This window comes from Paramisgurnus dabryanus, chromosome 11 (assembly GCF_030506205.2).
Source record: "Paramisgurnus dabryanus chromosome 11, PD_genome_1.1, whole genome shotgun sequence".
NCBI classification, from domain to species: Eukaryota; Metazoa; Chordata; class Actinopteri; order Cypriniformes; family Cobitidae; genus Paramisgurnus; species Paramisgurnus dabryanus.
The window spans coordinates 5,771,806-5,798,247 of NC_133347.1; the positions used below are offsets into that span (position 1 = coordinate 5,771,806).

The window sequence follows — 26,442 nt, forward strand, 5'->3', positions numbered from 1 at the left end:
CTTCTGTCACTTTCAATGTAATTGTACGATAACGGTAGGTCCCACAAACACTTTAAGTGTTTATTTGTAGCACATATGTGTGTGTTGATTGTGTAAAAAAATATAAATGAACTTAAATATTTTTTGAATGATAGAGCCAAAGTCAAAAAGCATGAGGTTGTACCCCGCTCTCCCCCAAATAAAAGTTTTAACTCAGAATACCAGATAATTTCACCTAAATGTGCCTTTTTGAGGTGTTTCCTTTTAAATGCAAATGAGTTGATTTATTGCAAACACTGATCGCCACTTGATGGTGGTTAGTTGAAATTGTAACTCAATTGTGCTGTTTTTATTTTCTCTGCACTAAATGGCAGCACTGTGGTTGTAACGTGCAGATTAAGGGGCGGTATTATTATAAAATCCCCTTGTGACATCACAAGGGGAGCTAAATTTCAATGACCTATTTTTTTCACATGCAGAGATTGGTGCACCAAAACCAAGTTACTTGGTTGTTCTTTATCATATTTTTTAGGTTGATAGAAGCAATGGGGACCCAAATATAGCACTTAACATGGAAAAAGTCAGATTTTGTCAGTGGTTGTTTTTGAGTTGGTTTAAAATTGCTGTGTTGACATTTTCATATCCTAATCTGGAGATTTGGTATTTTGCACGTTTTACATCAGTAGTCATGAATAACTGAGTCATGAGCATTGCAGTATTTTAATAACTTTATTAATGAATCACATTTGCTGTAATTCTATTAAAATGGACATGAAATTCAGAGTATTTAAAATGCTGCATTAGCAAAGTTTCATTCATGAATGTCAAATTTATTGGTTCTTAGTACAGTCATGTTATATAGTCCTGCAAAAGAGATGCAAAACTTGTTGAACTTTATCATTTTTGTGTCAGAAGAACAGACACAAACGTTCTTGTAATTAAACAAAAATATAAATGCACCCCAACTGATAACCGATAAGACAAAAATATATTTTATTAATGAGACCGTATTAGGTTTAATCATGCCGATAGGACTACTAACTGTAGTGGACCCTGAGCGTTTTTCCTGTCGTGGATGTTGTCCAACATGGATGCACACAATTTTAAAAACTTTGCTTACATCACCTCAGACAACAAAATCCACTTAAACAGCCAAACAACGTTGCTTTAATAAAAAAAAAACTCAGGTGAGACAAAACGCTTCAACGACGGTGTATAGAAAACAAAAATAAATACAAGTGTTTCCTTTTATCATTCTCTTCTCATATGGCCATTTTCGAAATAATATCAGAACAAAAGAGGCAGCCGAGAGAAGGCCGGTCCCAGTACAGGAATGATCAGCCCAGTAGATACAGTCAGTTTTAATGCTCTGTTGAAATGGCGTCGCTCGTTCACCCAGACTTAAACAGCAGAATGGCCACCTGACCCAAGTAGAAGTAGATGAAATGCTTCGTCTCGTGAGTCACGTAGCTGCCGAAGTTCCTTCCCACGATGCAATGCCAGGTGGGGTTGTACTTTTTATCAAATTCCTGCAAGAGAAAAGGCTGGAATGAAACACTGCAGGCATCCCATTTCACATTCACATTGAGTTTTTCACCCTGAAACACAATGTAGCTTTTATCTTATCCTTTGGTAATTCAAAGCATCCAATTATATTTAGAATGGAAACAGATGATTAGAGAAATTTAGTGCCTAAAGATGCACAGTGACGAAAATAAACGAGAACCATTTTGATTGCATGTCAACTTTACGTTTCTGCTTACTTCACCAATAAACTGACAACAAGGTATTCATGAGCACATCTTCAGTGCTAAAAATAACCCCAGCTAACAAAGACGTCCCATTTAAAAGCTGGACGTCTTTATAGTGTCCTGCCCAACGAGCCGAAAAAGACCACAGGCGTTTACCTTCTTGATGTAGGCAGCGATGTCTTTCTCGATGTTGTATTTCTCCAGCGCCTGTGTGGCACACTCCACAGCATCCTGCTGCATCTCTTCAGACATGTCCGCATTTTTGATCACAGCCTTTCTGTCCGACATGATTGTTCTGCAAAGGAAGATAGAAATGATGACGAACAAATGAAATTAATTGTACTCACACCTTCTGACGCACACTTGTTAAGTTTCACTAGAAGTATCTATTCTTGAGGGCGGCCAATATAATCATTTTCAATCAAAGGTGCGTATTAAGGAGCCATGTTGGTTTTTTGCCCTGCCCCAAATACACAATCCAGTACCATCCACCTTACTGGTCAGACTGGTCAAACATTGAGCGTCAGAGACCACCAGCCACGCGGATGAGGTTATATAATAACAGCACATGAGATGCTCAACAGCCTTTATTCCGTCTTTATTGCATAACATCACGCGGCATATTTCACCAGGTTACTGTTGCCATGGTCACCTGAACTAAGAGCTGTACTCAGCAGCAGCAAAGACTAATTCACCAAACTTATAATACTTACAGTGAAATGCTGCTAATACAATAAATTAAAAAAGATTATTAAGTGAGTAAAAAACTCACTTAATAATCTAAAGACATAAAACTAAATATTTATTTAGCTTTTTAGGGGGTTTATTCGTAGTGAAATTAAATGAATGGGATCATATACATTTTTAGGAATGAGAAAACTGTCAAGACATATATAACGAGCAACATCGACTTTATGGTAAAAAAGAGAGTTTTACATTATTTTTTAATCTGGTAAATTATATATTCCAAAATGTATTATTTACATCAGCTACTGAAATATGGGTGTGCAAACAATCAACACGCTCCAATATCGCTTTTTTTAAAGGAAAATACAGTATTATACCCGTAAACGATACAAACTATAAAAATAGAAATGTTTTACCTTATTTTTATGCAGTTTTCAGACACAGAGACAGTGTATGTGTACACGCGACGCGCCCGTGATGCTCCCGCTGTGTGCTTGACTAAAAGTAATGTAGGTGTGTAACTGACGGAGACTCCTCCCGCTCTTGTCTTCCATTGGCCGTGACTGCCAGACCAGGGCCTCTGATTGGTTAGATTTGCGAGCTAGTGCCTGCAATGTATTCCTGCATTTTATTTCAGACCATCATGCATTGCTCCTTAGACGCTTCGTTGGTCTCCATAGCAACAAACTGTGAATTTTCCAGAAGAAAGGCGGGGAAAGGCAGTGGATGCGTTCCTCGGGTGCTCTGTAAAGGGAACTTTATATTGTGTTCAGCCATTTTGAGCGCGATTTTAAATCACAGGGAGCCACATGCGATCTTATAACTTAATCACTGAAGTGGAGAAAAAATTCCATCAGTGATGAATCAGTTTTATTTAGTTTAATTCATTTTTGGCAAAGACGGACATTTAATTAAAGTTTATTTAACTAGCGCTTTTCATTCATTGTTTCATAGCAGCGGGGCAATTTTTAACTATAGTTTAGAATGGATTACATGAAGTTACACAGAGTTAATCACATTTAATTCCATTGTATTATGAAAATAAGATGGAGTACATGGAGGTATTTAAATGTATTATTAATAGAATAATGTGTAATACTTCAATACCAAAACTATAGCTTTACTTTTTGTCCAGAAATAGAGTGCATGGAGGTATACAAAGTAGTTTGAAGGCAATTGCAATATGCCATAAATCAAGATGTTAAAGCAGAGTTTCTCAAAGTGTGGGGTGGGTCCCACTGTGGGGAATAGGAACATTACAAGTAAACTTGTAAACAAAGTCTTATTTCATGCAAAGTGATAATACATTTGAACGTTATTTTCTCTATTGAAAGTGTTTAATGCTTTTATGTTTTAAAATATGATGTGATTAAATAAATTTCAACCGTTAATCGGGAGTAGTCCACTTTATAGATGGGGCCCATTGACTTACCATAGTATTTTTTTTCCTACTATAAAAAGTCAATGGACCCCATCTTTAAAGTGGACTACTCCTTTAAAGCCTAGATGATTACCATTTTGTTGGGGGGACAGGTGGGGCTTGGAACCCTTCCCTAACTCCAATGTGGGGACTGGCAAAACGGTTTAAGAAACACTGTGTTAAAGGGATAGTTCACCCGAAAATTAAAATTCTGTTATCATTTTCTCATCCTCATGTTGTTCTAAACCTGTATGAAATAATTTTTTCTGATGAACACAAAAGAAGATATTTTTATAAATAATGGTAAGCACACAGCTGCTGTGTCCACTGACTTCCATAGCAAAACAGATATTATGGAAGTATTGTGATAAATGATGAAGAATATTTTTTTGATAAATGATGATAAGCATACCGTTAAAGGGACACTCCACTTTTTTGAAAATAAACTAATTTTCCAGCTCCCCTAGAGTTAAACATTTGATTTTTACAGTTTTGGAATCCATTCAGCCGATCTCTGGGTCTGGCGCTACCACTTTTAGCATAGCTTAGAATAATCCATTGAATCTGATTAGACCATTAGCATCACGCTAAAAAATAACCAAGAGTTTCGATATTTTTCCTATTTAAAACTTGCCTCTTCTGTAGTTAATTTGCGTACTAAAACTGATGGAAAATTAAAAGTTGAAAAAATTAAAACTATATAAAGTTCTTTCTATAGTTCCTAGCCATATCTGCCTAGAAAATCGCAACTTTTAATTTTCCGTCAGTTAGTACACGATGTAACTACAGAAGAGTCAAGTTTTAAATAGGAAAAATTTCGTTGGTTATTTTTTAGCGCGATGCTAATGGTCTAATCAGATTCAATGGATTATGCTAAGCTATGCTAAAAGTGGTAGCACCAGACCCAAAGATCGGCTGAATAGATTCCAAAACGGTAAAAATCAAATGTTTAACTCTAGGGAAGCTGGAAAATGAGCATTTTTCAAAATAAAGTGGAGTGCCCTTTTAATGGTACCCATTGAATTCCATCATATTTGTTTTTTCCTACTATGGAAGTCAGTGGTTACAATCAGATGTGTGCTTACCATCATTTATCAAAATATCTTCTTTAGTGTTCATCAGAAAAAAGAAAATCATACAGATTTACAACAAAATTAGGATTAGAAAATGAGGATAGAGTTTTCATTTTTGGGTGAAATATCTTTAACACTAAATGCAATTTGAGGTGTCATATTACTTTTATATTACATTTACATTTATTTTCAGTGTATACTCTGGGTTCATTGAAAAGCAGAATGTTTGGGTGGGTCTAGAAAATATGCACACTAGCAAGTTTTAATTCTAAATATTGGGATAAGTTTCTATTAATCCACTAAATAAATAATCTCTTTAAATAATTCTAGAATCATTACTATTGTACAACAAACCAAATGGTATACATTTTTCTTCTGACATTAAAATAGTAGTCTATTAAACATGTCTTGGAAAATTCAATATAAAAACTAATTTTAGGAAAAATGTGTGGTCCTGCAAGCACATAGATTAAAATTTCCCAATTAAAACTTATACAAATTGAAACAATTAATATACAATGTGTGATTAAAATAAATTTGTATAAAAACAACAATTGGCAAAAAAAAATCTAAATAAAGATGCTTACTGTAGACAACGTTTTATCTTATTATCTGCTGTTACTTCTCAATACACCGAAACACTCATCATAATGTATTTGTCAGTGTAACTTCTCTTTATTTCTACATTTGGAACGTCATTCAGTGTAATGATAGTGAAGTGTGAATTTCTAGTACTAAAATTATGGTTTTTAAACATACAGACAAATTCTGTTTTAGGGCCATATATACATGCAGTGTGAAGAAGTTGTGACTTTTATTGTCATTACAAGGTGTCAATAAATGATGACATCAGAGAAACAGAGTTATTTGTATTTGATGTTTATAATATTTATCATAAAACATGCTTAGCCTAGTGATGCTCATAAACCAATCAGTCAATATTAAGCACATTGCTCTTTACAATCTAACCGTATATACATAATGTCTTAATAACCACTGTATGTGCCACACTTAAGCCAGCCAATCAGATCAGAGCTTGACAAATCAAGAAAGCTCTTGCCAAGTAATAGATGGGATCCCACAAATGTTGTCCAGGTATATGACAACTATAATTTTTGAGGAAAATTTGATGTTAAGCTAAAGCATTCTAATTAAATTTGTCTCTTAAATATTGTTTCCATCTCATGATGTCAGTCTCAGAGTAATATTATTATAAGAAAAATGATCTACTCAGGTCAATTTATTTTTTCTTAACAAAGACACTAAAACATTTCATACAATAATTATATCAAACTTTATTCTGACATCCATTTGGCAAACTATGGAAAATTCACTTAAAACAAAAAAAAATTCACACACTTTGATAGAATTTCATTAATGTATTAATGTGTATATACAATATATTTCGTGTGTCTGTGACTGTGTATGTGTAATGTACCCATTTCAGTTTCTAAAATATTATTTTGTTATTGTATTTCACTTTGAGGTGACACTATAGTACAAGAAAATGACAATAAACACACTTGACAACTGCATTTTACTACATTTTAATATTTCAAACAATATAATGCCTACATAAATAATGTAACTTGATAAACAGCACCACTGGGATATTTTACAAGTATCTTTTATAACATGCAAATGTTTGCCGTCTTATCTTTGAGAGAATAACATAATCTGACACATTATTTGGCTGTGCATCTCTCTAACAGCTCTCCGCAATTCAGACTTCAAATTAAAATATAACACATGATTTAAAAGAAAAACACTCAACTACTGCTATGCAGATGCCTTTATGACCTACCGTATAAAACCTCAAACTTAAATGCATATCACCTCCTGAAATGTGTCCTCTAGTTAAAACACTTGCACTTAAACAGAGTTTAAGTATGAATTTTGACTGATTTGTTACATCTCTGTAAGAGGTAGAACAGCTTTTTTACACTTCTCTTAGCATCTGTGTTTCACTCGCTTCGTTCCTTTGGCTCCCTGTACTTAAACTGGATATAGTCGAAGATGTCCTTCTCACTGTCCACCAGCAGAGGTTCTCCAGCCACACCTGTACAATAGAAAACATTAGAGAAAAACAATTTCCAAGGTACACAGACTCCTTAAGCTTTATAGCTACAGAATGCCATTATTAACATATGCTTATGGAAAATGTTTGTATAACGAATACTGTTATAGGTATACTGATAATAAAATCACACAGTGCTGGGCTCTGTGGAGACCAAAACAAGGAAACTGAATCAACAAAAAGCAGATAAAGTGCGTAACAACGATCAACGTTTCTCACCAGTCACCCCGAGGGGACGAATCGTGTACTCATTGAGAGTAAAGCCCTTTTCCAAAGCATGCGTCCTCATGTGCTTGTTGAAAATGTCACTGCCAGTGAAGTACAGCACACCACAGTAATACTGATCTTTGGGAATAAGCCTACAAGACCAGAGAGGTATAGAAATGAGGAACGTTTGGAAAAAGCATAATATGACTTACATGGAAATTATAGCGTTCAAATTATCTTTGGATGTCTTGTTTTGGCACCTATGCATGCAGTAGTGACAAATCCTTATCAACACAAACTGCAATGGCACAGTTATGATTTTAGGTGGTAATAGTTTTCAATTTAATTGAATTTTAATAAAATCACCATATACAAATACCATTATATTTACAAAGACCTCCAAGATACTTTAAAGAGTACAATGGTGCCATAAATGCCTAAATAAACTGAATAACACAGGAATATAAAATCCATGCAAACCTGATGTCAATGCGACGATGAATATTATCTTCTTTATCCTCCTCTTCTTTCTGTAGCTGACACACACCCTGAGGAAATAACATTCCTTGTTTGTTTGTTTGTGATTGACAATTTTTTCTAGTGAGATACAATTTAAGAGAAAAAGAGAGAGAGCTGACCATAAACTTGGTGTCTCCTTTAGACAGGGTGTCAGTGATGAAGTTGATGGACTCTAGATGATCCACAACATCGTGAAGAAGTTTTGGCTACAGGAAGAGAAAGACATCATATTGTGAAAACTTAAATCTTGCGATCCTTAAAACTTTTCAATTTTCTAAGTAAACAAAGTTTACCTGTTTTTCAGATTGAGATGTAAAGTTTGGGTGAGTCAGCAGTATATCAATATCACCACTCGACTCTGCTCCTAAAGATTATTAAAAACACATTCGAGTCAATTAACTTAACAAGTATTAACTGACCTCGATCTGACTCATTTAACAAATATCTTCCATCTTTAACAAAAACAAAACACACAAGGTTTATTTGTCTTTCATTAAAAGCAACAGAACGAATCCAAAGTAACATTTGCATTTTTCTAGTTAGCATTTCAGTTGAAAGAAAGTTCATGTCACACCGGTTTTACAATGACAAACATCTTGCTGAATTTCAACCATCATTCAGGTTTAATAGGCGACTGTAAATAAGCAGTTACCTCTTCTGTAGCTTCCACATATGGTGCCGATGTATTCTGGATTCAACAACTCCAGCTCCTTTATTATCAGAGACTGAAAACACAAATCATTACGGTTTTAAAACTAACAAATCTGACACATTTGATTATTGAGATCACTGAAGAAATTTCTACCTCCATCGTTTGCATTTCGGCACGAGGTATTCTCTTCTCAAATTCTTCAAAATACCTTAAATACATGGAGTAAGGCACACATTAAAAACACAAACATTACTTGAAAACAGTAATAATTATAAAACAAACGCTATGATACAAATCCACCGTGAGGTAGTTAGGCTTACTTTAATCCAATCTGCTGATGGTGGTTTAGTTTGTGTTCAATCTTCTTTAAATCTATAAACACACAGGTGAGAATTTAAACTAAAATATTACAGAAAAAACATTCGCAAACATGATCGGAAACAAACCTTCCAATGTTCTGACCCCTTCATCATAAAATTTTCGAGCTGCAGCAGGACTAAAATCAAAGAGAGAGTCAATGATTTATGCACATGATGTAATTTTATTGTTTTTTAATTAAAGACCTCAGATGCAAAACTCTCTAATGAATGTGAATGTATAATAAATTAATGAATGTATAGTAAGTGTCGAGAGCATTCGGTTAATATCATCAATATCTCAATTTTGACTGAGGTGGCGTTAAGCAGCTTTTGCATCTAAGCTCCTCAATTGTTGACTTGAAATGAAAACCGTCGTACCCGATTCCAGTCACTCTGGTTAAGAAGTTGATAGACGAGCTTGTGTCATCATTGCGAATCTATACAAGACACACAGACCAAATGAGCATGCAATTTAATTATCATGATGCATAGATATAAGACATGGAGGTCTCTATAAGACAGCATATCATTTTGATTAACATGTTAAAAAAATAATCATTAATAAAACTAAATATGCTATAACAATACCAATGCACTCGAATACCTTTTCCAGCTTCCGCAGTTTCCCCGTCGTCAAAAACTCGTCGATTTTCTCAGCAATCTTTGCACCAACTCCATCCTGATGGTAATAAAACATTTAACAATAAAATGCTGTGCTCAGATCAGTCAAATAACAAACATCAGGGTGCTCAATACTAGTAAATATAAAGCTTGTGTACCAGTTTCTTTGCTTCTGTTCCATTTTTGATCTTCTGTGGATATTTGGCGATTACAGATGCTGCTTTTCTAAACAAATAAATATATGACACAATCTATATCATAATTTTTTGTAATTTATTTCTAAAACCTCTTGTTGTTTCTATTTATAAAGTTATGAATACAAGATAAGCACATTACCTGTAAGCATTGTATTTATGAATGGCTCTGTTGACATTTCTTTCATAATTTGCCAACTCTGAAAGGAGAAAAAACTGTGTTTTAGCTAAAGCACTACTACCTCAATGGACCAGCAACAAAATCTCACAATTAAATACAATTAAGAGACACAAATCAAGAAACTTGCAAGCAAAGAAGATTATAAAGTCTATAAAATCGACACTATATATATATATATATATATATATATATATATATATATATATATATATATATATATATATATGCATTTGTAAATATAAGCATGGTGTTATATTCATACAGGATGTTACTGTAAAACAGCCTGCTTTTGTTTTGTTCTCAGATTATTGAATTGGAAACCATGTGCCTTAAAATAGTACTAATAAATAAAATAATAATAATGTCATTAATAATCTATTAAATGTCAGTTTCTCGTAGGAACAGACACTATTTCTGATCAATTTATCTTCATTCATTTGTTATTTAAAGGTCCAGCTAGCTTAGCCACATGCTAACCTAAGCTGTCACAGAACTCACCTATAAGGAAGTCTGTAATTCCTTCATTCAGAGTCTCCTGTGGCGCTTTCCGTTTACTCATGCTTGATAACAATCGTGGATTTAATATATGAAATGGTAAACGTTGTATTTTTACTTGAAAATATGCTGAGTTGACGCTCCACACAACAGGACAAAGCCTTCGAATTAGCAGCATTAGAGCCACGCAAGAACACGGGGCGGGGATTATGGACGCCCCGCCCACTGCACATACACTGACCAATCAGAGAGTGTATTACATGAGTCGTCGAGTCTTTTAAAGGTCTTTGGTTTAAAGATACAACGTTTAACAAAAAACAAAAAATGTTGATGTCATTATTGTAAGATAACAAGGGCACACATTTAAAATGCGTTAAAAATAAGAAATATTGAAAATGGTAATTTTTGGCCGTTTCTCAATTCGAATTCTGCAGGCTCCGGAGGTCGCATATCTAGGCTGCATACGTCATCAATACTGTCTTATTTCAGAATATTAAGAGTTATAAAGTTTAATATTATATTATTATTCTTTTTTATTTGTAAATTGGTATAATATGCTTATGACCTGGGAATTTAATGGTCAGTTAAATTAAATAAACCAGACTTGATGACGTAGGCAGACTGCATATGCGACCTCCACAGGCTGCAGCCTTCGGATTGAAAAACGGCCAACATTTATTTGATGTAGATAGTTGGTGTATGTACTTTTCTGTGAGGTACTTTTACTTCGAAACAGCTTATAATAAACAACATGTTTATTGTGATCTTCAAAATAAGCACCACTGTCGTTTCAGTACTGTAATACTAAAAATCATTACAAACAACACACCAAAACAATTCAAAGCTAACATTCTACTAATACCAAAATTAACAAATACATTATAAATAGTTATCTGGCTAGTACAAATGCTGCAGCTGAAAAAATCTACAAAATGACTGTATGTGATAACAGAAATACTGCAATTATGATTCATGTGGAAAATTAAAATTGTAAAAGTCGATCATTAGCCAAAGAGACCTCAGTCAGGTCTAAATGTGCATTTAATAAAAAATATTTGATTTACATCGACAATGTGCCCAAAAAGACAATCCCCTGATAAGATATTTAAATGCAGTGAAAATAAATGCAGTGAACTAACTCTCATCGAGTAATGTAGCAGGATCAATAACACAGTGCTGTGTTTATGAGTCAATTTTTACATAAACTTTGTCACGGGAAAAGATTTTGATGGCTTCCTCCACTTCAGAGAGACGCTGATCAAGTTCTGCACGTCGTGAACGAATGCTGAGTGTGTCTGCTTTTATTGGGAGAGAGACCAGTTCACTGACCAGAGACCTGTGAGCTAGAGATAGAGAGAGACTGACTGACTTGTTTGCTCCATAAAAACTAGAAAAAGATAGAACATGTTTCTGGACACTTACTCTCTTTAAGAGACTTTAGGGTTTCTTGTCTCTCTTGTTCAGACATCTGTGTGTGTCCAGCAGGAATGGAAGGATCCCGCATGTTTTTCCTTTTCTCCTCCTCCTCTTTTCTCCACTGCATCTTCCTCTGCTCCAGACTAACAAAAATAGAGTGCATGACGCAGAACTGAAACAACTTGAGATGGAAAAAAGTACTGCACATTGTTGATTTAAATAAGATTGCAGATGTTAAATCAAGGAGCCGGTTGCATAAACATAGCCGGTACATTAAGACTTTGTCTTAAGAACTGGTCCAACCAACTAACAATAAGTTAGGGCTAATCAGTCAAACTTTACGGATTAAAAATGTTTATATGCATTTTAGTTTAATTTATGCATGTATGAATTTTAGTATTATGGCAGTAAGAATCTATGGGAACCTAAAGGGAATCACAAGCAGAAGCACTCACTACTGTGGAACTTTTCCTTTCTCAGCGCTGGGTGGTGGTTTTTCTCTGAGGTCCTGTAAGGATTGAGATCGCCGTAAGGTCGTCTTCCCTGCAGCACGCGCATTGTGACTCACAAAGTCTACCGTGTGACCTCTGACCTCCATCTACACATACACAACAGTGAAGAGGAAATGATCATTGCAACAGAAAGAAACTGTTTTGTGTTCCTCAGCCTGAACAGAGAAATATTTGACGCACTTCAGAACCGGACTGTCCAACAGCGTCCGGTGCCGGTCCAGACTCTGAGCATCTGAGCTGCGGTCGAACTCCAGAATGAGCTTTCAGGAAATTCTGACATTCCGGTTTCTTGGGTGGGCTCGTCTCCTACACAATACAGAGAAACATTATGATGTGGCTTGTGCTAAAACGTTTGCTGAATGGAAAAAAAACATTTTTATTTGTCTGAATATCATTTGAAAGTAATAAACTGCTACTGCACTGAAACCATGTGAAAAATTCATTCCAAACTCACTCACTTGTAATTGGGCCATAACCCTGGAGGAGACATCCTGGTATTTTGGCGATGTCCAGAGTGCTTTAACAGGCACAGGTTTGGCATGTTCTCTCTGTGCCTCCAACTCTCGAAACCTTCTCTGAATTTCACGTAGCTTACGGACATTTTCTTTCCCAAAGTCACGTGCGACAGGTTCTGTTAAAGAGGCCATGTGATGAGATTTTTTAAGATGTAAAATAAGTCTTTGGTGTCCCCAGAGTGCGTATGTGTAGTTTTAGCTCAAAATACCCCACAGATAATTAATTATAGCATGTTAAAATTGCTACTTTGAAGGTGCAAGCAAAAATATGCCGTTTTTGGGTGTGTCCTTTAAAATGTAAATGAGCTGATGAAATGCAAACACTGATTGTAAAAATGATGGTTATGGCAATTAAGTCTGGAAAAAGTCAGAATGGACTTGATCTTACTGGGTTTGCTTGGATTGGGGATCAGTGACACTCCCTCCAGTTTCAGTAAGCTGCCCATCACTCCTCTCTGGCCTCTTTCCAGAATGTCAGCAGCATTAGCACCAATGCGGGGTCGAGGAGTGACCCGAGCGCTGTAGCACCCAGGATACAGCACAGGATCTGGAGCTAAAGGACCTTTAAGAAAAGCTGGAGACTTACAGTTCCCCTCCAGTCGACCACGAGCTTCAACAACAGACAGATCAAATGAGCAACATAAAAAAGAGAAATAAAATACCACCTTATATGACACACAAAAGTAACATCGCTGGTTTGATCTTACCTGAGGATGGGCGTTTGTAAAATTCAGGAAACAATGTAGGGTCCGGAGGTATGGGACCAGAGATCATTGAAGGCCCTTCACACATATTCTTGCTTCAGAAGATTTAAAAAAAGAAATGTAATCTATGAAAATACTAATTTTACAGACCATATAGAGCAAACAAACTATCCAAGCACATTACATTGGAAAAGGCATTTTTTATTCATCAAAGAATAAATGTCATGTTTAATTATATTTAGCATTTAAACATAAGCCATTTGATAAGTATTATCTTGTATAAATCTCAGCAAATTAAAATGTGGTCAGCAAATTATAATGGCTTATTTATAATTATTCTTACATATATTATATAGACGGAAATTTTGCTATTATGAGTCTAATGATGCTTACAACAGGTGCGTACCACATATGAAATATTTTCATATCAGATTATAGTATGATGGACTTACTTATATAATGGACATAGATTTGCACATTAATTTTTAATATTTATTAACTGATTGTGTATTTCTCCCGGCTGCATGAGCTCCTAATGTCAATAAACACCTGATGATTCAGATAATCCGCGAATCTGAATAATTCATCGCCAACTATAATCTGCTTAAAACATCAACGACAGAATATATAATGTAATTAAGTTATTCATTAAAGACTTACCTTTAATAAAATCCTTAGTTATTTGATATTTGTGCAAATACTGTGCTGTTTTTGCTCTTTCTCCAGTTACACGCAGACTGATGACGCGCTAACAACAAGCGCGCAGCATCACCATAGCAACGCATTAAAGGGACCGCAGCACATTTATCCTAAAGATCTTAGTGCAGGGAACAGAAGACATTAGTACCTTCTTGTACAATGTCACTAAATTGTTTTGTGTGAAATTAAATCTCAACATCATACAGCCACTTTACAGAAGAACCTTAACGTGTAAAAAATGCAGTCAGTTTATTTAACAGTTCAGGATAAACCAGACAATCATCATAAAACATACAAACAGTCTTTGATCAACAAGGAAACCTTTGAACAAGTCAATTTTTGGGCAACCAGTCAATTGTGTAAAAAGGCATTGTTTTGCTTTGCGGAATATTTGTAGATCTGATACGTGAGATTGGTTCGTCAAGTCAGTAATCAATCAATAAAAAAATGAAATGCATTTTTATGTTTAAAATTATAAACATATAAAAATGCATAAAAAACAAACATCAAAGACATAGAAATAGATATTGACAAGACGTAGAAGTAGAAAACGCCAGCTTATTCCTTTATCAAACCCCAAAATAGCGGACTTGAGACTTATTTACAAAGTGCTTTTTAGAGCAATAGATCATGTCACGATAATGTGACATTTGTACCCACATATAAAAAAATAAGCTGCCTATTTACACAATACTGGAAAGAAATGGAAAGCTGACAGATTGCGCATGCGCGGTTCACGTCTCCTTCACTGTGCCCTCTCGCGCTGTGCAGTGCAGAAACACGGTCACGCACATCGACACGGTAAGAAACGATATGTCTTTACTGTTATGCATGCTGTATCGATGAAAAACTGCTGCATGCATCACAACAACACATATATTAAACACTTCTTAATACAGCCTGCTTAAAATGATAGTGGATTGTTTTGTACACGCACTGTAAGATTTGAGACAGTATGTTTCTAGGGCCGCAGACACATTGGTGACACCTAAATCCTGATCGTTATTAAATAACTGATAAATCGCACGTGACCATCATTTTCCTATATTACATTTTAAACATACAATAAAGCATTACGCGTATAATCTCAGTTTTTCTCTTCACGTGTAAGAATTTTCAGCAAGGACATCTTAAACATAATACAGATGCTGTTTTCATGTTATTCTTTAACAGTTAAGTCGACTAAAGACGCATTAAACACTTGCATGTTTAACTTATATTAGTGAAAAGCCGTCTCGCCATTTTTATAATCACTGTGAAACACATAACGTTAAGGGAATTAAAGTGTGACTCGGAGAAGTGTTCCGTTATACGTTATATGGGCGTTGTGCGTGCGGCGCGCGTCAAGCTCGATGATTCGCCGAGCGTTGCGCGACCTTCTTTGTTGCGTTGTTTACTGTCCGCTGGGACACTGATTGAAATCTTAACCCTCTATTGTTACATGATGTCGCATACGAGTTAGTCGTGGTTTTTAAGGTTTATCACACATATCAATGTTACTAAAGTGATACAAATACATTTATGTAGTTTCATAACTAGATTTTGGACGTATAAACTGGTATTTGTATTACTGGTTAACATGCAGGGTGTTAAACTTGTGCCATTTCTTAATTAGTTAAGGTGTGATGTGTAACTTTATAATTTATTTGTGTATATAATAATTAATGTGGTTTAAAGCCATAGATGTAGAAGAATAAAAGGCTATTTATAAAAGGCGTTTTGTGATGCGTGCCAGTGGCTTTACATTCACACCTTTGACACACGCACGCACGCACGCACACACGCACCAACCAACCCAATCTAAAGTTTTATTGTGCTACTTAGCTGTATTAGTTATGAAGGCTTACATCAAAACAAACCAACTGCAGTTTGATTTATGCTAATTGGAATGTACAATCCAAAAACAAGATTTTTCTTAACTCGAGTTATCTTGTTTTGGAACCAAACTCTTCAAATAGTTTTTCGTGTCCGTAGCAAAACTTTCTTTTTCGTGTTACATTTCAGACATCCTAACCTAAACCCAACTTTAACCTCAACCCCAAACGACAACAATTTTAAAAAGTAGGAAATAAAGGAAAAACCAATACATGAAAAAGACATTTGTGACACGAAAAAAGCGGAAAATCCTGTCCATGAACACAAATAAAATTTTTTTTTGTAGTTATACCACGAATGCATTGAGGTAGGGTTGCACGCACACGTTACTGCAGAAGAAGAAAACTTTTACATATTAAAAAAAATCTAAGCCCAGCTGCATGCTTATTTGTATATACAGCACAAATCTGCAACCGTGTCAGTGTAAATATGCCTTGTATCACGTTTTTCTTTGTCTGTATCTGTTGGCAAACAGAATTGTCAGGTAGGTATGAATGTCTTCCTTGTTTATCTTGCAAACATCTTGGCCATTTTACTCCACATGATCATAGAGGCGTTCATTGAGTCTGTATGAGCCACTTTCTCTAATGGCCTCTGTATGTGGAGGGCTTCTGAAGGGCATTTATTTATCCTCCATCCTTAGACTGTTATTGAAGATGACTGGCTGGTTCTTTGTCGTGTTTGTGAATGATGAATAGCAGGTACAGCATGTGTCACATTAAGCCTCTTAAAGGTACAGCAGGTGATTTTCCTTCATGTATTATTACTGTATCAGCGGCTGATCCTTTATACCGGCATCAGCATCACTGATATGACTGTGAGCGGACATCATTTTACAGTGCAGTTCATTTCTTTACACGAACAAATTGCTTGCTGCACCTTTATGGAGGTTAGATGTAGATGAAAAACATTCCCATTTCGTAACGCCTCACATCACATGGGACAGCCGTGTCAGTTTGTCTTCACTATTTATAGCGTGTGTCTGGGGTATCGGGGTGGGGGTTAAGGTCACGCACTTGTGTGTATGTGTGGGATCTACAGATGCTGATTCAGCACCTGGAGATATGCCTCTTTATTAAGGGTAGATGTGAGTTTAGAGGTTGTCATGGTGATTGAAGAGACATTGGTACCCCTCTTACCCAGGACAGACCTTTGCAAAAATTTACCATGGTAACCGCAGTTTCTGCCTCCATGTCACTGTTATCACATGTTTTTTTTTAATTATTAATGACAGGGTTAGCTAATGCCAAATTTTTGCATTATTTAACAAACATTGATGAGTGATTTGTTGAGCCATGGTGAATCTTTCGAGGCCGGTACCAAGTGATGTCATTTACCATTGACGACAAATTGCAGCATGTCACATACATGTTGCGTGTGTATAATTCTGAATTATAATCCTTTAAGTGACATGTCTGAGAGAGCAAAGCAGAGTTCAAATAAGGAGAGAATGGAGAAGAAAGACACACAGGTGAAGGGAAGCAGTAAGCCCTGTGAACACTGTAAACCAAAGACCTGCGGTGAGTCAGAAAGAGAGCTAGAGAGAGATGAAATATGAATTAGCTGAAACACTCCCGTGTGTCTCTGATGTCTTGTATTAAAAGATGTTCTGGGTTTGACAAACTCAGCTGCATTCACTGTATTTGTGTATTAAAGGGAAACTATGCTAATTTTTCAGCTCCCCTAGAGTTAAATATTTGATTTTTACCATTTTGGAATCCATTCAGCTGATCTCCGGGTTTGGCGGTACCACTTTTAGCATAGCTTAGCACACTCCATTGAATCTGATTAGACCATTAGCATCTCGCTAAAAAATAACCAAAGAGTTTCAATATTTTTCCTATTTAAAACTTGACTCTTCTGTAGTTGCATTGTGTACTAAGACTGACGGAAAACGAAAAGTTGCGATTTTCTAGGCGATATAACTAGGAACTATACTCTCCTTCTGGTGTAATAATCAAGGACTTTGCTGCCGTAACCTGGCTGCAGGAGGCGCAATGATATTACACAGTGCCCAAAAATAGTCCCCTGCTACTGTAAGGCCCTGTCCCAAATGGCGCACTTCATGTGGACTTTCGGACTCATGGCCTTAAATTGCGCGTGTTCGCTTAGTCTACGAGTCCGTCCCATCTGTCATTTTTATTCTCCGAAGTGTGCTCATCAGCAGCCCCTTTGCATCCTTGATCCTTGCACTGCAGCAGGCTTCACGAACTTCACCAACCCAAAAGTCCTAGCGAAAGAGCAATTAGACGACGGAAGGGAGAAGTTCACAATGATGGGCAACTTCTCTTTCTATTTCCGGCGTGACGCTCGAGTCTTTCCCAAAATACGACTCCGGTGCACCCTCGTGGACTCGCGTCAAGGGTTCCTAAGGTCTGCACTTCATGATGTCATCAAAGTGTGGACTCTGAGGAAGTCCATAAGTCTGGAGTGTGCCATTTGGGACCGGGCCAAAGTAACAAAGGGGACTATTTTCAGGCGCTGCGTAAAATCACTACAGCCATGTTACAGCAGCAACGTCCTTGATTGTTACGCCAGAATAAGAGTATAGTTCCTAGCCATATCTGCCTAGAAAATCGCAACTTTTAATTTTCCGTCGGTCTTAATACACGATGTAACTACAAAAGAGTCAAGTCTTAAATAGGAAAAATATCGAAACTCTTTGGTTATTTTTTAGCGCGAATGAATTATGCTAAGCTATGCTAAAAGTGGTACCACCAGACCCGAAGATCGGCTGAATGGATTCAAAAACGGTAAAAATCAAATGTTTAACTCTAGGGGAGCTGGGAAATGAGCATATTTTCAAAAAAGTGAAGTGTCCCTTTAAAGTTTATGTAGTGAGGCCATGACCAGAATACACACTGTTTTTATATATGAGACATTTATGTACAGAATAAGTGATGTAAGTAAACCACAAGCTTTACATTTCTTCATTTAAACCTCCTTTAGAATGACTCTTCATGACTTTTATTGCTTGGTTGGAATTTTTACAATCTGAGAAATGTTAAACATCATGTCAGTGATGTTGACATACTGTATACTGAACCCAGAACATTTGAAGCCCCTGTTTGTGTGCGTGTGAAACACACCGTGTAGTACACGTGTGTAGTTGTGTGATCATGAAGTAACACCAACACATATGATGTTAGCAGCCTATACCTAATGCTTTCTAGCACAGAAGCTAAAAGGATTGTATTAAGCAACGACACTTCATCTTGATCTGTCATCTCTTACTAGATCTGCTGGTTTATGAATGCATCATGTGTATGACATGTTCCTAGTGTGTGTATGATTTTTTCTTTCATACTGAATCTCTCTCTTTCTCTCTCTCTCTCTCTTTCAGCAAACATGGCCGTCCCCCCAGCATATGCTGACCTGGGCAAATCCGCCAAGGATATCTTCAGCAAAGGCTATGGTGAGAGATCCCAGACACCCAAAGATCGTCCTGAGCTTATCAGCAACAACTGATAATGGTCAATTTTGTATTTAAATATTGTTAAGTAAATATTAAGCGAGTTGTTGTAATGGTAATGTTAAGACAGCAGAATCAATAGAGACCTGTATACAGATGAACGGGTAAAGGTTTTGATATGATCACAGATGTTTCTCTGTTGAGCTCTTTCCACACATACAAAGAAACACAATATTTATCACAACAATTAGCGATTTAAGCAATATCACATGATTGTTGTACTGAAAATCATTTACATACATACAAACACTCTGTTTTCTAGATAATAAAGGACAACTTTTATGCAAAATCCACTTTTAGAAGGTGTTTGGACATAAATGTGTGTTGGTAGTTTGTGAACGGTATAAAAATCCACCCCTTATTCTTAAAAAAAAAAAAAAAAACATGCTGTTTTGATTTTCTTGTTAATGTGACATCACACTGATAAAGCCCCGCCCACAGCCACTGACCGACTGTCCTGCATTACCATAGTTTCCACCCACAGTATGCCGTCCGCCATAACTAAATAGTGAGAATACAATTGGCTCAGACTCTATTCACAGGAATTATTTTTACACGAAAGTGCATATTGTTTATTTTGGTAAGGGAGTGAGGAGCTGGAGCTCATTTGCATTTAAAGGTACAGACACAAAAACAGTGCGTTTTTGCTCCCACCCAAAATGAGGCATTTTGGACATGGCTTAATAAATGGTTTGTGGGGTATTTTCAGCTGAAACTTCTCAGACATATTCTAGACATAGCCGAAACTTATATTACATTTAGTAAAAATGGGCATAATTGGTGCCCTTTAATGTTGGTTATTGAAAAGTAATGTTTGACTACATCTTAACATCATGTATATATCCAGTGGAAATTCATTTACGCCACACTTTCATATGGACCACGAAGTCTCACATAAAAACACTAAACTGTATTGTTGCTCATCTACGAGTAAAATTTAGACAGGTTTCTAACTGAATCTCTTTTTTTAGCGTTTGGAGCGATTAAACTGGACCTGAAGACCAAGTCTCAGAATGGAGTTGTGAGTTATTTTATGTTTTTTTAAGTATTATGGTAGTTGCTTAATATCAATTAAAGTACCACAGTATTACCATCTGATTTCATCACGGTACTATGGTACAACTGTAGTACTTTTGCATGTATTGAAGCTTGATCCTTTTCATGTTCATGTGAACTTGTGTGCTCTGATCTGTTTTTGGATCAGATGTGATCTTCAGGTTATGAGAATCTGTTTGTGTGATTAACACGAATCTAAATGTTTGTGTGAATCTCTTTCCTCTAACTGCACAACTGTGTCTTTCTGTCCTGCTATCTTTCTTGGACGCGGCCATCAGATGGTAAGACTGAGATTACAGATGCTGTTTGTGTGTGTGAAGACAGACAGATAATCTGAGTTAGGAAGTTTAAAGGTCCCGTTTTTCCTGTGTTTTGAAGCTTTGATTGTGTATACAGTGCACAATAAAACATGTTCATGTTTCGTGTGTTAAAAAAACGCAGTATTTTTCACACAATGTACTTATCTTTTTTCACCGGACTCAGATATTGTAACCGTAAGCGCTCAGTAGTCCAAACCGGCCATTCCCTGTAGGCTTTAAAGGGAAATTCTGTTAAAGAAAATATATTGCTTGAACTTTGAGATTTATAATTTTGCAGGTATTATTTATGCTATTACAGCAACATTATACACTAACTTTAATGTTAGTATACACTAACATTGAAAATGGGATCAGGAATAACGGGACCTTTAAGAATGACTTAAAAAGCAGGAAATTCTATTTAAATCCAAAGACTCTGTGATCCTGTCTGTCGCTTCTTGTCTTGCTGTTCCGTTCAAAAATTGTTTTTCTTTTGTTCTCGCTTGTTCTTGCTCTGGGGCCTGTCGCATTTGTTAAAGGAATTTGTTGGTGTCACCAAAAGTATTACGTAACTTATTGCAAATTTACTCAAAAGTCCAAAGACTAGCAGTGTTTGCCACCACAGTCCCAAGATCCTAACATCTAAATGAACATTAACTACATTATCATGTGTTTTCTAAAGACTGACCAGCAAATGTATGAGTGTTTTAAAGTAAGAGGTGACAAAACCTGAAGCTGGTCATAAAGTTTCATTATGGCTAACATAAAGATGTTAAAACCCTGCACATAAAACTCTTTCCCAGTCATTACCTTAACTCTTTCCCGGTCATTGACGGAGAGAAAACGCTTCCCTGCCAATGACGAGTTTTTCTAGAAATCTGTAATTACACCATTATCCACCATATATATATATTAATTAGAGGTTTTGTTCTTTTATCTGATTTATTGTATGTTTATATATTTCAAGGATTAGTCCATTTTCTTAAAAAATAAAAATTCCAGATAATTTACTTACCACCATGTCATCCAAAATGTTGATGTCTTTCTTTGTTTAGTCGAGAAGAAATTATTTGAGGAAATTTTTTGAGGAAAACATTCCAGGATTTTTCTCATTTTAATGAACTTTAACTCTTTCACCGGCAGCGTTTTAAAAAAAAATTGCCAGCCAGCGCCAGCGTTTATCATGATTTTTACCAAAGTTTAATGCCTTCCAGAAAATGTTCTTCTTTAAATATATAAACATACAATATACCAAATGAAAGAACAGACCCTCTGCTTTCAAACAAACAAAAAACCTGTTTCATCCTACCTTCAGTGGTTCTTTTGTAATCAGCTTTTGAATATGGGTAGGTTTCTGCAAAAACACCACATTTTGAGCAAAAAGCAGAGATAATTCCATTTTTGTGACGGACTTTTCATAGAGATCCCATTTAGAGCGATCTTTAAAAAAGACACGGACATGCAGCCGCTTGCCATAGGGCAATACTTCAGGGTTTAAAAAGTTGCGGAAGGGCGCAACCTGGTGGATAATAGCGGTATTGCGTAAAGACGGAAAATCTCGTCATTGGCGGGGAAGCGTTTTCTCTTAATTGACGAGATATCTCGTCAATGGCGGTGAAAGAGTTAATGGACCCCAACACTTAACGGTTTTAATGCAGTTTAAAATTGCAGTTTCAAAGGACTCTAAACAATCCCAAACGAGGCATAAGGGTCTTATCTAGCGAAACAATTGTCATTTTCGGCAAGAAAAATAAAAAATATGCACTTTTAATTCACAACTTCTCTTCCTCCGTCTGTGTGACGAGCCAGCACGACCTCACGTAATTGCATAATGACGTTGAAAGGTCACGTGTTACATATATGAAATGCACATTTGCGGACAATTTTAAACAATAAAATGAGACAAAGACACTTATTATTATCATTCGACATACAACAATGTCGGAACAGTCGTCTTTCTCCACACATATAAACACTGGGGCATAGTTTCGATATGTCATCCTTGACAATCGTTTCGCTAGATAAGACCCTTATGCCTCGTTTGGGATCATTTTGAGTCCTTTGAAACTACAATTTGAAACTGCATTAAAACTGTTAAGTATTGGGGTCTATTAAAGGCCATTAAAATGAGAAAAATCCTGGAATGTTTTCCTCAAAAAACATAATTTCTTCTCGACTGAACAAAGAAAGACATCAAAATTTTTGATGACATGGTGGTGAGTAACAAGAACATTTTCTGAAAGGCATTAAACTTTTGTGAAATTCATAAAAAATACCAGCGCTGGCTGGCAACTTTTTAAAAAATGCTGACGGGGAAAGAGTTAAAGGGATAGTTCACCCAAAAATGAAAATACTGTTATCATTTACTCACCCTCATGTTGTTGTAAACCTGTATGAGTTTCTTTGTTTCGTCTGTATGAGTGAACTATACCTTTAAGTCATTTAAATATGATTTACTGTGAACCCACATTCCAGCTTAAAGTCAACATGAAACAGGATATTTAAGAAGAATAAAAATCTTCTCTGATCTTACGGCTTCATTGTGAAACTTCCTCTCTTGAGATCGTGTTTTCTTCTTTCATTTCCTCCTCAGGAGTTCTCCACTGGTGGCTCCAGTAATACAGATACTGGAAAAGCGGCTGGAAATCTGGAGACCAAGTACAAAGTGCAGGAGCTGGGCTTGAGTTTGAACCAGAAGTGGAACACAGACAACGTTCTGACCTCCGAAGTGACTTTGGAAGATCAGGTGAGTCCAGGTCATCTTCATCACATATTAGCAGATTTTGTGAATGGTTCATGGATGTGTTATTGAGCTGTCGTGTTTCTGTGCAGCTGGCCAAGGGTTTGAAGCTGGGCCTGGACACTTCTTTCGTGCCCAACACCGGGTAAGACATCCTCAAATCATGACTCTGCTTTCCCACTTATTCAATATGTTCCCAGTAAATATATTCTCATTCTAACCCTTTCTCTTTCCCTGTGTTATGTTTAGGAAGAAGGGCGCTAAGCTGAAGACGGGTTATAAACGTGACTACATGAACGTGGGCTGTGATTTAGATTTTGACCTTTCCGGACCCACGATCCACGCCGCAGCAGTTCTGGGTTATGAAGGCTGGTTGGCTGGTTATCAGATGGCTTTTGATACGGCCAAATCCAGACTCGCCCAGAACAACTTTGCTTTGGGCTACAAGGCAGGAGATTTCCAACTACATACTAATGTGTAAGAAATTACCAGGAGCCAAACAACTATTTAGTCATCATTTTAAACAAGTGGTAGGGTGAATTTCTTCACGGCCCCCACAAAGAAAAATCATGACACAATCTCAAATTTACAATTTGAATTAAACAAAACATTAAATTATACAATGTTGTGCTGTTGGTTAGTAGCCTTATTTTTTTGTCGTTTAATTTCACAAAAATTATAATAAATTAATGTGTTTTATAAAAATGCCCCCCCCCCCCCCCCCGGCAACATCTTGCGCCTGCCTCCCAGTTTGGGAACCACTGTCTTAAACTATCGGTGTAGATTAATGTAAACTTTATAACATTTTGCCAAATTGTAAGTGTAAGGAAATAGTCAGAAAGCAAATCAGAGATGTATGATGATGTAAATCCCCCACAATCCATTGCATCACTCAGCTTCAGCTTAAAATCATTGGGTTATTGCAAACCATTGCGGTATGTATGCTTGCGATATTGCTATGGTTTCAATATCTATATTAAGGCCCCGCACCTTTGACTATATGTAAAGTATTAAAATCTGTTATTGCAAACCACAGCGATGCCCCCCCCATAAATTAGCTATTTATTTTGCGGCACTACACTTTAACTATACGTAACTTTTTTTTTACGTAACTTTAACTATACGGAACATTGCGATCCCCCCTCCAGTATTGCTATAATTTTTACTATACAAAACCTTTCAAAGTATTAAAATCATTCTGTTATTGCAAACCACGGCAATGGTTTTTCCCGACAATGTTTTCCCCCCGATATTGCAATAATTTAACTAAATATATTGCGGTTCTGCACTTTTAACTATATGTCGCTTTTTGGAGTATTAAAATCATTGGATTATTGCAAACCGTTGCGATATTAATGTTTGCGATATTGCTATGGTTTAAATATCTATATTACGGCCCCACACCGTAATATAACATGTACGTTTTCAAATTATTAAAATCAATCTGTTATCGCAAACCACGTGATGTTTTTTTTCCGATTTTGCAATCATTTTGCTATTTGTTTTGCGGTTCTGCACTTTTAACTATACGTAACTTTTTGAGGTATAAAAATGATTCAGTTATTGCAAACCGCTGCAGTATTTTTCACCCCCGATATCGCTATAATTTTAATATCTATATTCTATATCTATATTACAGCCCTGCATGTTTGACTATACGTAACTTTTTTAAGTATTAAAATTGATTTCAACGCTTACATTGTGGCCCTGCACTTTTGGCTATGCGTAGCTTTTCAAGTTATTAAAATAATTGGGTTATTGAAAACCATTGCGATATCCCCCCCCCCCCCCCTCCCCCCTATAGTATTGCTAAAATTTTTATATCTATATTATGCCCCTGCATCTTTGACTATATGTAACTTTTTGAAGTATTAAAATCATTCTGTTATTTTAAACCATTATAATATGTTCTCTGCGATATTGCGGTAATTTCACCGGTTGTATGCGGCCCTGCAGTTTTGACTATGTGTAACTTTTGCGATATAAAACAGTTTGTTGTTATTGCGAACTATTGCAGTGCATGGGGGTTGCGGTATTGCGATACCTTGCACATGCACTATGTGTTAAATGTTTTTTTAATTATTAAAATAATTCATTATTGCGTTAAAAAAAACATTGCGAAATGTGAGTTGCGATGATTTTCGGTACCTAGATTGCGGCTTAAAGTATTAAAATCATTTGGTTATCGCAAATCATTGCGAGTTTTAGGGAGTGCAATATTGTGATACTTTCAGTATATATTTATAAAACATTTTCGGTCATTTACAGTGAAGTTGTTCTTGTGTTTTTGCAGTAATGATGGGACAGAGTTTGGTGGCTCAATCTATCAGAAGGTAAACAGCCAGTTGGAAACCGCCGTGAATCTGGCATGGACCGCAGGCAGCAACAACACGCGTTTTGGCATCGCTGCTAAATACCAGCTGGACAAAGATTCGTCCGTCTCTGTAAGTCTCAAAACTTCACACACATCAGATGTGCTTTGTGCTTTTATGTTTTCTCATTGAAGAAGCTTTTGGACCTCATTGTGTTTCTCTGCAGGCCAAAGTAAACAATGCTAGTCTGGTTGGAGTAGGTTACACGCAGACCCTGCGGCCAGGTAAGCAAAGTTTCTCTATAACTGGATTACTTTATCAGCTAACTTAGTGACTAAAGATTAACACCGTGTCTCTCTGTAGGTGTGAAACTCACTCTGTCTGCTCTGATCGATGGTAAAAACTTTAACGCCGGTGGGCACAAGGTGGGCATGGGCTTCGAGCTTGATGTGTAAAGATGAAGATGAGAGGCAGAGAAGACGACAGAAAGCTAACAGCACGAATTTAGCATTAGCAAAATTTCCCCCATAATTCCTCCAGACCCTAAAATTAAAAACCTTGTAGCCCCCGTCGAGTGAGAAATGGTTCTGGCTACACTAATCTGCCCAAACAGCATCTGTTCTATGT

At 36.4% G+C, this 26,442-nt stretch overlaps 4 protein-coding genes across 5 annotated transcripts; 1 reads left to right on the plus strand and 3 right to left on the minus strand.

Annotated features, from left to right (window-relative positions):
* Positions 1-694: 694 nt before the first annotated feature.
* Positions 695-2,942, minus strand: dynll1 (dynein, light chain, LC8-type 1). Its single transcript, XM_065248309.2, has 3 exons — positions 2,834-2,942; positions 1,887-2,025; positions 695-1,508 (listed from the first exon to the last, which is right to left on the minus strand). The coding sequence occupies exons 2-3, from the start codon at positions 2,016-2,018 to the stop codon at positions 1,371-1,373; spliced, it is 270 nt and encodes an 89-aa protein (XP_065104381.2). The 5' UTR covers positions 2,019-2,025; positions 2,834-2,942; the 3' UTR covers positions 695-1,370.
* A 3,472-nt stretch (positions 2,943-6,414) lies between these two features.
* Positions 6,415-10,423, minus strand: polb (polymerase (DNA directed), beta). The gene is made up of 14 exons (XM_065248310.2): positions 10,219-10,423; positions 9,682-9,739; positions 9,504-9,570; positions 9,329-9,403; positions 9,103-9,161; positions 8,812-8,861; positions 8,686-8,737; positions 8,519-8,573; positions 8,366-8,438; positions 8,007-8,077; positions 7,833-7,919; positions 7,675-7,742; positions 7,207-7,346; positions 6,415-6,969 (listed from the first exon to the last, which is right to left on the minus strand). Exons 1-14 carry the CDS (start codon positions 10,391-10,393, stop codon positions 6,875-6,877), a joined length of 1,125 nt encoding a protein of 374 aa, XP_065104382.1. The 5' UTR covers positions 10,394-10,423; the 3' UTR covers positions 6,415-6,874.
* Positions 10,424-10,982: 559 nt separating this feature from the next.
* Positions 10,983-14,157, minus strand: enkd1 (enkurin domain containing 1). The gene is made up of 8 exons (XM_065247882.2): positions 14,023-14,157; positions 13,366-13,457; positions 13,047-13,268; positions 12,602-12,774; positions 12,324-12,449; positions 12,087-12,229; positions 11,638-11,774; positions 10,983-11,558 (listed from the first exon to the last, which is right to left on the minus strand). The coding sequence occupies exons 2-8, from the start codon at positions 13,448-13,450 to the stop codon at positions 11,398-11,400; spliced, it is 1,047 nt and encodes a 348-aa protein (XP_065103954.1). The 5' UTR covers positions 13,451-13,457; positions 14,023-14,157; the 3' UTR covers positions 10,983-11,397.
* Positions 14,158-14,739: 582 nt separating this feature from the next.
* On the plus strand, positions 14,740-26,353 carry vdac3 (voltage-dependent anion channel 3). 2 transcript variants are annotated; one of them, XM_065248312.1, is made up of 10 exons: positions 14,740-14,862; positions 17,344-17,456; positions 19,280-19,351; positions 20,380-20,429; positions 23,357-23,509; positions 23,596-23,648; positions 23,753-23,980; positions 25,797-25,947; positions 26,042-26,099; positions 26,179-26,353. In XM_065248312.1, the coding sequence occupies exons 2-10, from the start codon at positions 17,348-17,350 to the stop codon at positions 26,268-26,270; spliced, it is 966 nt and encodes a 321-aa protein (XP_065104384.1). In that variant the 5' UTR covers positions 14,740-14,862; positions 17,344-17,347; the 3' UTR covers positions 26,271-26,353. The 2 variants fall into 2 exon arrangements, with proteins under 2 accessions (XP_065104384.1, XP_065104385.1); XM_065248313.2 differs by lacking the exon at positions 17,344-17,456 and having other exon boundaries at positions 14,761-14,862.
* The last annotated feature ends 89 nt before the right edge of the window (positions 26,354-26,442 follow it).

What these genes read in the sequence shown, in the direction of transcription:
- vdac3 (XM_065248312.1), top strand. Translation starts at nt 17,348, where the DNA reads ATGTCTGAGAGAGCAAAGCAGAGTTCAAATAAGGAGAGAATGGAGAAG. An exon ending in CTGTAAACCAAAGACCTGCG is followed by an intron (nt 17,457 to 19,279) that starts GTGAGTCAGAAA and finishes TCTCTCTTTCAG; the next exon opens with CAAACATGGCCGTCCCCCCA. An exon ending in TCTTTCGTGCCCAACACCGG is followed by an intron (nt 23,649 to 23,752) that starts GTAAGACATCCT and finishes TGTTATGTTTAG; the next exon opens with GAAGAAGGGCGCTAAGCTGA.
- polb (XM_065248310.2), bottom strand. Translation starts at nt 10,393, where the DNA reads ATGCTGCTAATTCGAAGGCTTTGTCCTGTTGTGTGGAGCGTCAACTCA. An exon ending in CATAAATACAATGCTTACAG is followed by an intron (nt 9,571 to 9,681) that starts GTAATGTGCTTA and finishes TTATTTGTTTAG; the next exon opens with AAAAGCAGCATCTGTAATCG. An exon ending in ACCAGAGTGACTGGAATCGG is followed by an intron (nt 8,862 to 9,102) that starts GTACGACGGTTT and finishes CTTTGATTTTAG; the next exon opens with TCCTGCTGCAGCTCGAAAAT.
- enkd1 (XM_065247882.2), bottom strand. Translation starts at nt 13,450, where the DNA reads ATGTGTGAAGGGCCTTCAATGATCTCTGGTCCCATACCTCCGGACCCT. An exon ending in CCCCAATCCAAGCAAACCCA is followed by an intron (nt 12,775 to 13,046) that starts GTAAGATCAAGT and finishes CCTCTTTAACAG; the next exon opens with AACCTGTCGCACGTGACTTT. An exon ending in AAAGGAAAAGTTCCACAGTA is followed by an intron (nt 11,775 to 12,086) that starts GTGAGTGCTTCT and finishes TATTTTTGTTAG; the next exon opens with TCTGGAGCAGAGGAAGATGC.
- dynll1 (XM_065248309.2), bottom strand. Translation starts at nt 2,018, where the DNA reads ATGTCGGACAGAAAGGCTGTGATCAAAAATGCGGACATGTCTGAAGAG. An exon ending in TCGCTGCCTACATCAAGAAG is followed by an intron (nt 1,509 to 1,886) that starts GTAAACGCCTGT and finishes TTTCTCTTGCAG; the next exon opens with GAATTTGATAAAAAGTACAA.